The 9,072-nt window shown below is 38.6% G+C and overlaps 1 protein-coding gene across 1 annotated transcript in view; it reads left to right on the top strand.

The window, feature by feature from the left end:
- Positions 1-4,792, top strand: part of EVI5 (ecotropic viral integration site 5) — a 181,245-nt gene extending 176,453 nt beyond the window's left edge. The window contains exon 19 of the mRNA XM_015560323.1: positions 611-4,792. Coding sequence (XP_015415809.1) covers positions 611-925 — 315 coding nt within the window. The 3' untranslated portion in view covers positions 926-4,792. The remainder of the gene's footprint in view (positions 1-610) is intronic.
- Positions 4,793-9,072: the final 4,280 nt, after the last annotated feature.

Here is a 9,072-nt window from a genome sequence, read left to right as displayed (position 1 = left end):
TCCTGCTCTAACAGAGTGATAGTGGTGTGGTAGTTCTTAGGATATTGTAACAGGACATTAAAGCAAATTTTAATGATTTGTAAATTATTTTCATGATTCACTGAATTAAGGAGACATGTTCTTAAAAGACAGTGTGATAGTTTGTAGTATGGCCTTTAAGTCCATATCTTCTGAAATATTTAAAGGTGAACTGATAGGATATCTCAGCTCTACCTCAAAATAATCCAGGGACTGGAGAGGTATACTGTAATTAGATTATTGATGTTGTGTTAGTTGTGTTAGGTGAGGGGTACATGGGGTTCATTGTATTACCTCTAGTAAAATGAAAGTTCAGTCTGATTCTAAACTTCACTGTTAGCTATGTGTCCTCAGCAACTTGCTCTACCTGAGTCTGTTTCCTAATCTCTGAAATGAGGGTAATGAAATCTACCATAATGTGCCGACTACGTAACACACAGGAGTTGCTCAAAAATTGGTAGTTACTATTCTATCTATAAATAGGAGGAAATCAATGTTTCATCTTCCTTAAACATGAAATGTTTGCTTTCTTGGTGAGGTGTGTATGTATTTTCCACAGGTGACTATATTAACTTGGATTTTGTTTTGACAGCTCAGATGCCTCAAAGGCCAGAGGGGCTTCTTGGGCCAACCCCCTTTTGATGGAATCCACATTGTCAACCACTTAATAGGAGATGATGACTCATCCCATTCCTCTGATGAAGATCTCATAGAGAATTCCTTGCGGGAGAGTGGCATTGGTTTTCCTTTGCACAGAAAGTCTGGCGCGATGTCTTTAGACCCCATTGTGGCAGATGGTAGTGAAAGCGAAACAGAAGACAGTGTGATGGAGACCAGAGAGGGCAATCAAGTGGATCAAAAGGAACAGCCCCCAAGAAAGAGAGAATCGTACTCAACCACTGTCTGACCATCACTGTGAACTAGACTGGATTTTTTTTTAAAGGATCAGTTATATGATTAAGGGTTTTTGGGGACATATCTGTTTCATATGTACATATATGTATTTTTCAATCTTATCTGCCTTTTGACCTTTGCCAAACCGTCACCACTGACTGACCATTGCCATAAAGTAGACTGGACTATGGTTAATGTGAAAAATAAGGTTCTAGCAGTATTACTGAATCTTAATGTTTCTTGTGTAGAAAATGTAATTATATCTATATGTGGAAACCATTTTGAAGTTCTGAACTATGGAAAATTTAATTTTCTTCAGACAAAACTGCTCTTGTGCAATATTTTATGCTTAGTAAACAAATTGTATATTTACGTTTATCAATTTGTTTTCAGGGCAGCTGTCTACAAACATTTGACCAAGACACACATCAGATTTATCTTATGCTTTGTGTTTGAGGGAATTTTTCCCCCCAATTGAAATTACTGCTTTATTAGTAGACCACTGAAAGTTCCCAAACACAGTTCTTTTTCCCATATAATGTTTTAAATACAAATTAAGGGTTAACTGTCTTGAGAGTTTTAAGTTCGTTTGAATTTCTAATTTTTATGTGCATATCATATGATACTTCCATATATTGCTTATTACCCAGCGCAGTAAGTTAACTACAAATATATTGTTTTTTGTACATAATTTATAAATCTGCATCACCCAACATTGAACATCATTTTATATGGAGAATGTACATGTTGCAAAGTGACTGCCTTCAGCATTCTAACAGGACTTCTGTAAATACAAAGTTAAAAGGAAATTGAAAATAAAACCAAACACTAATATTTTAATAGTTTTAGTACTTTGCTTAGCATTCAACACTAGCAGATTTATAACTGATGCTTGCTCAAAAACACTATTGGTAAGACCTTTTAACTTCACATGTATGAAACTAATAAATTGTCCATGATTAAAGAAGTTATAGCACATATTACTTAGTGCTAATATTCTACTTAATATAAATTAAGCAGTGGACTGAAGTCCAAGATACTGAACAATAATATCTACAAATCATTATCTTCAGATTCTTTAATTACTAATCTATAGATAAAGCCATAAGAATTATTTTCTACCAATTCTTCCCTTTTTTTATCATCTAGACTATTTTTTTCTAGGAAACTGAGTATCTATCATTGATAAATTGGAGGAAACACCCAAATTACACTTACACTATGGAAAGACAAGAATATGTTCACTGGATGCTTCCTACTTTCATTTTCATCAGCATCCTATGAAAAAAATAGCCTTGGAGGATAAGATGGGAAGGTTGGATTTAGTATAGAGATACAATTTTGCACAAATGTTGCTTGCAGAAAAAAATACATATTACAGAATGGAGTAGAAGAGACAAAACTAGTTTTATGTCTAACACCAGGAATTAAGGTTATGCATCTCCGTGGATTAGGCTTCTCCAGGAAGCCCTGTGATAGCTATTTGCTTGAGAAACGAGACCGAGAACATGCCTGCTGTGTCTGTAGCACCAGCCTAAATTCTAGTGCTTAAATGTCTTACCTGTGGTCACATGGTACGTAGCAGACCAAGATTGTAATGCAGATCTCTCTGACGCCAAAGTGTTTGAAAAGGTTCAGCTAATGAATTTCTCCATTCTCTGCTTTTCTGATAATTAGTGTGATTTTAAATAAGTTTAAATCACACTTCACAGCTTTTGAGTGTAGATAACTACTCTACTAGAATTGCCTGACTGGTGCTTTGGGGTTCATTACTGTCAGCCTAGAGGCTGTTGAGGTTCAAGTGAAATGAGATGATTCATGGCCTCATGATTGCTTGTACACCCACATCAAGAAATCTGAATGATCTAGACCAGAGGTCAGCAGCTGCACCCACGAGCCAATTCCAGCCAACTCTCTGTCTTTACATGACCTCAAGCAGAAAGCTTTTTTACATTTTCAAATAGTTGAAGAAAAAAAAATCAAAAGGATGTTTTGTTACATGAAAATCATAAAATTCAGATTTCAATATTGATAAGTTTTTATTGGATACCCATAGCTATGCATTATATCCTGTCTATGGCTACTTTTATGTTACAGTGGCTAAGCTGAGTAGCCTAAACTATCTACTGTCTGGCCTTTTAGAGAAAAGTTTGCTGACCCTTGATTTAGATACTCTAAAATGTTTGCTTGCTTCTTCAATTTGTCTATATAGAGGATCAGACCATTTGCTTTTGCTGTTGAGTTAATAGTTTGGAAACCTAAAATTTCCTGGTGGATCTTGTATTCAAAATTGTTCAAAGTGAAACGTGTGTCAGCTATTTTATATCATGAAGTCTGTGACACCATAGACAGATTTGGAAGGATAGCTATGTCTTTGGAAATGGAGAAAGAAAGGATTCCAAAATCCCAGCACTGCCCTTTAAAGTATGTGTGATTGACCTTTAAGGTATGCCTCATTCAGTCAATGTTGTTATCTGACTTTAAAAGAAAGAACATCTTTCTGTAATCATGTTTGAATTCTAAACCTTGAAAGATATGCTTAGAGAATTTCTTAGTACTTTTCCTGATTTGGAATTAGGTATTAAAAGAATCACGGTAAGTAAACCTTAATTGATTGATACTCTTGTAATTTGGACAATGAAAAACAAGAAAAAATCTTCTCATTCAAGATCTTTGATTCAAATACTCCTTAGAAGAGTTTAAAATCTTCCTGACCTTTAAGATGCAATAGGATGCTGTGTTCTGATTTGATTCCATTTTATTCAAATTAAGACTTTGGGACATTGACAATGTTTTCTTGATAGATTTTAATTATTTTGTCATTTAAATGTTACTCAGTTAAACAGAATTGAGGAATATTGGGGCCTGGGGGGAGCAAATGAAATAAATTTTTAAAACTCATAATAAATTAAAATAACACACACTTACTCCCTTGGGCTAGTCACCTTCCTGGCGTCATTGCCACCCTGGGTTGAAAGACTAAGGGTAGAGGCCTACAGATGACCTAAATATAGTGGAAATTGCATTGAGGTAATGAAACAGAACTTTTAGGTCAAGAAAATACTTCAACCACTCTTTTAAAAATTAGTGGTAAATTTTTCATCCTGGAAAAAGAAGTCAAAGATGTAACTTTATACCACATCTACCCTTTTTATTGATAAATATCAGGCACTCAGTATTTGATGACAAATTGAGACATCAAATCCCAAGTAACTGGCTGGCTATTTTGAAAGAAAAAAACAACTTTTTCTTGGCTCATGATGCAACTTGTTACTCTCCAGATAGTGCCTTTGATTGAAAACAAGGTGTAGACCTTTTAAAGTATATTATTTATGACATAAGAAATTATTTGGCTCCTCATCCTTTATCTTTTACATAATGCACTATAATTTTTAGATTTAAATAAGAAAAGTAGATGAATTGTATTTTGGTAAAGCCCTTTTATGGCCAGCTTGGTGATTATACTACCAGATGTTGACAGCTAACAATTCAGAAATCAATGATTTACTTTTATTAAAACAATGAACTTTAGCAAGAAAGTTCTTGTTGCTCTATCATTAACAAAACAGTACATTTTAAAATTAATTAATTTTAATTCATTCTACTGAAATTAAAAGTGGAGTGTATGCTATTTATAATCTAAGTTTTTATACCATATCCATTGATCTACCTGTCCCCTTTTCACTCCAAAGAAGAGATGCCAGAGTAATACATTATGCTAGACTCTAGCAGCTAGAGTAATACATTACACTATAGATATGCAAAATTATAATGTATTTTATTTTACCATTGAAATTTCTTATTGTAACATTGTATGATATCCTGAAATGTTTACTTGTGCCTTTGCTTTAAACAATTAAAGTTTTTCATTTTATACGAATTCTTGTTTCCTTAAACTATTCAACTCAAAAGGGAAGATGCATCAAAACAATAAAAAGTCTACAGAGAAGTACCACTCATACATTGATGTCTAGTCAGAGGAGGAGTCCATCAAACGCCATGAATAACCAAGGTAATGAGGCAGCTCAGAGAGAAAATGAAAAATCTCCAGGTAATTAACTTAAAGACATGGGAATATGTGATTTAAATCACAGAAATTGCAGTTCTGAAAAAAAAAACAAAAAAACAGTGAGGTGCAAAACACGAAAACTGCTTGGCCCAACATCAGATACTCAGTAGTGAGGTTTGTGCCCCATGGGTACAGGGACCATATCCACCTGGTTCCCCATGTGTGATTAGTACCAGACAGAGGCTGGTATGTGATATTTTTCAATGTAATCAAAGGCCAGATATCTAGATTTGCTATTTCCTTCAGGAACATACTAATTTTTTTTAAATATATTTTATTGATTTTTTTACAGAGAGGAAGGGAGAGGGATAGTTAGAAACATTGATCAGCTGCCTCCTGCACACGCCCTACTGGGGATGTGCCCGCAACCAAGGTACATGCCCTAGGCCAGAATCGAACCTGGGACCCTTGAGTCTGCAGGCCGATGCTGTATCCACTGAGCCAAACCGGTTAGGGCCATACTAATTTTTAAAAAAATATTAATGGCAATAGTTTCATCTCATTGTATTTTAGTTAAAATAACTAGAGGCTCCTTGAGTCTGCAGGCCGATGCTGTGTGGCGCGTGGGGGGAGTGCCTCAGCCCAGCCTGCGCCCTCGCAGTCCAGGACCCCTCGCTCCTTACCACCCACCTGCTTGCTGCTCCTTACCACTCAGCTCACTGCTCCTGCTCGGCTCGCTGCTCCTTAGTCCTGCCGCGGAGGCAGGAGAGGCTCCTGCCACTGTTGCTGCACTCACCAGCCCTGAGCCTGACTTCTGGCTGAGCAGTGCTCCCCCTGTGGGAGCGCACTGACAATCAGGGGGCAGCTCCTGCGTTGAGCCTCTGCCCCCGGTGGGTCAGTGTGATCATAGCAACCAGTCGTTCTGCTGTAATGGCCACTTGGGCTTCTATTATATAGATTAGCAACTAATTCAATAAATGTATTCAAATATCTATAATTAGAATATACATATAGATGCTATTATAAGAAATTTATGGCTTCTGCATTTTTATCACAATGTTAATATCACTTAGAAGCCGTAGTATACTACATATTCTGCCTTATTCCCAAAAGGATTTAAGGTACTTTATAAAGGTACATGAACTATGGCAAGATAGTTATAGTCCAGGGTTTCTCCACCTTGGCACTGTTGGGGCCAAATTACTGCACGTGACCGGCCTGTACATTGTAGGATGGTTAGCAGCATCCTTGGCATCTACACACTGAATATCAGTAGCATCCCCTCCTTGCGTATGACAACTGCAAATGTCTTCCTCCAGTCATTGCTGCATGTCCTTGGTAGGGAGGGACTGGGGATGAAAATTGCCTCTAGTTGAGAATCTCTGATATAAATTTAAATAGAAGTGGGTCAAAAAACAAAGGGCCACTAGGACCAAAACTAAAACTACCTATACTATTAAAGATGGCTCACAAATTTGGAGTCAGTGCGAAAACTAAAACCTGAACCACAATGAGGTGTTACTTCACACTTACTAGGATGGCTATTCAAAACAAACAAAGAACATGTTGACAAGGAAACATTGGAACCTTGTACATTGCTACTGAGAATATGAAGCAGTGCAACCACTATGGAAAGTTTTGGCAGTTCCTCAAAACAGAATTGCCATATAACCCAGCAATTCCACTTCTGGATATGCACTCCAAAGAAAGCAGGAACTCAAACAGGTATTTGTACACCAATGTTCATAATAGCAGGACAAGAGCCAGCAGGTGGAAACAACAAATGATCAATAGATGAATGGGTAAATAAAAGGTGGTAAATACAGTGGGGCCTTGACTTACGAGTGTCCCGACTAACGAGTTTTTTGAGATACCAGCTGTCTCTCGGCCGATTTTTTGCATTGAATTGATAGAGTAATTTGAGTTAACGAGCTCCTTAACGAGCTCGAGGTCTCGAACGAATTAAACTCGTAAGTCAAGGCCCCACTGCACTGGGTATGACAAAAAGAGGTTTACAATTGTATGTGAAACACAGTTTATTCTTGTATTATTATTTACAAATTATTGTGTTATTTTCCATTCAAACAACTGTAAGCCTACTTTTGTCCCACTGTACATATAATGGAATATTATTGAATTACAAAAAGGAAAGAAATTTTGATACATGCTACAATATGGATGAACCTTAAAAACATGCTAAGTGAAATAAGCCAGACACATAGTATGATTTCACTGATATGAAGTACCTAGAATAGCAAATTCATAAAAGTACAGTATAGTAGATGTTAGCAGGGAGTTAGGGATATGGGGAAAAGGGAAGTTAGTGTTTAATGGACCAGAGTTTCTGTTTGGGATGATAAAAAAGTTCTGGAAATGGATAGTGATGATGGTTGCACAGCACAATGTATTTAATGCCACTGAATTATACAATTTAAAATGGTAAAAATGTTTTTTTTTAAAAAAGCATGTTGCCCTAGCCAGTTTGGCTCAGTGGATAGAGCATCACCCTGTAGACCAAAGGGTCCCAGGTTCAATTCTCGTCAAGGGCACATACTAGGTTGCAGGCTCCTCTCTGGCCCGGGCCTTGGTCGGGGCTCATTCAGGAGGCAACCAAGGGATGCATTTCTCTCACATCCATATTTCTCTCTGTCTGTCCCTCTCCCACTCTCTCTAAAAATCAATGGAAAAATATCCTCGGGCAAGGATTTAAAAAATAACAAAATAAATAAAGTTTTTAAAAAGGGCATGTTAAAAACTTAACATCAGCTTATAAATGAAATATGTTCAAACAAAGATATATAGAAGGAAAAAAAACAAAACCTAAACATTATCAAATTTATCCACTGTATTTGCCCATGGAACACAAACCGTTTTTTTAGGTTTAGGATTCTGGCACTAGACTGGGACCCGTGCTGTGTGTTGATGAGACCTGGACAGGACAAACTTCCGACTTCCTTGCTGCTCCTTGATCACCAGATGCGACCCAGAGCCTGGCCCCTGGAAGGGCCTTCCGCCACCTCCTCCCGGTGTCTGCTCAAGTACCACTGCACAGGAAGCCTTTTCTGATCCTCCCTTTTAAAGAGCCCCTTCCCGGCTTCATTTACCTCCGCAGCATCGACGACTGCCTGACAGCCTACGCTCTTTACATCTTCATTTGTTTTGTTCATCTCCTCACACTCGAATGCAAGCTTTATGAATTTTGCCTCTGCCCCCAGAAGTCAGAACAGCGTCTTAGCTCACAATAAATATTTGTTGAATAAGTGAAATGAGTAGTTGAATAAATCACTGTTCCTCAGACAGTTCACTGTTGAAATGGATAGACACCATCTGTGAAATGCAAAACTCAACGCACCACCTGGCTCCGGAGTCCTCTCATGGCGTCAACCAGGAACTGTTGAGGCGGCCAAGATGAACCAGACCAACGCTTGTCTGGCTCGTGAACGGGAGATGCAGGGCATCGATACGATGCTATGGGAATTTCAGAGGTTACGCCCAGCTTGGGTTAGGGCCTCCTTTGTGCCCTTCCCCCTTTCCTGCCCATCCAAAAGCTCTGCCCTGCACCAGGGCAGGGATCATGGTCCCTGTCACGCCTGTTCTGTAGGCCCCATGGTCTCCTATCCAAGGACCTGCTCTTACATAGGTGCTCATGTCTCCTGCTTGGGTATATGGCTACATCTCTCCGTCACTCTAGATTCTACCAAAGACGGCTAGAAATAAGGCATCTTAAACCGGTGTGCAGGATTTTAGACCCAGAGAAACTTTTCATATCCTCCTGAATAGATTCTTTTTTAAAAATATGTTTTTATTGATTTCAGAGAGGAAGGGAGAGGGAGAGAGATAGACTCATCAATGATGAGGGAGTCATTGACCCGCTGCCTCCCACACGCCCCCTGGCCAAGTGCCCCGGCTGGGATTTGAACTGGGAACTCCTAGTTCATAGGTCAGTGGCCAACCACTGAGCCACACTGCCGGGCCTGAGTTGATTCTTAGAAGGAGCTGCTACTTGTCCGCACTCTCGTCACCCAGGGCTGACCATTGTTTCCTCATTTCTGCCAGTGGTGGGTGGGCCCTCTGAGGCCGTCCTCAGTGAGAGGAGAGAGCAGGGCAGGTGGAAAGAAACGAGTTGGCTTTAAAGATGTTGTTTCTCTGAT

The sequence above is a fragment of the Myotis davidii genome, unplaced genomic scaffold, assembly GCF_000327345.1.
Source record: "Myotis davidii unplaced genomic scaffold, ASM32734v1 scaffold674, whole genome shotgun sequence".
Taxonomy (NCBI): domain Eukaryota; kingdom Metazoa; phylum Chordata; class Mammalia; order Chiroptera; family Vespertilionidae; genus Myotis; species Myotis davidii.
Note: the sequence above shows the minus strand (reverse complement) of the source record. Positions and strands in the feature narration are given on the sequence as shown.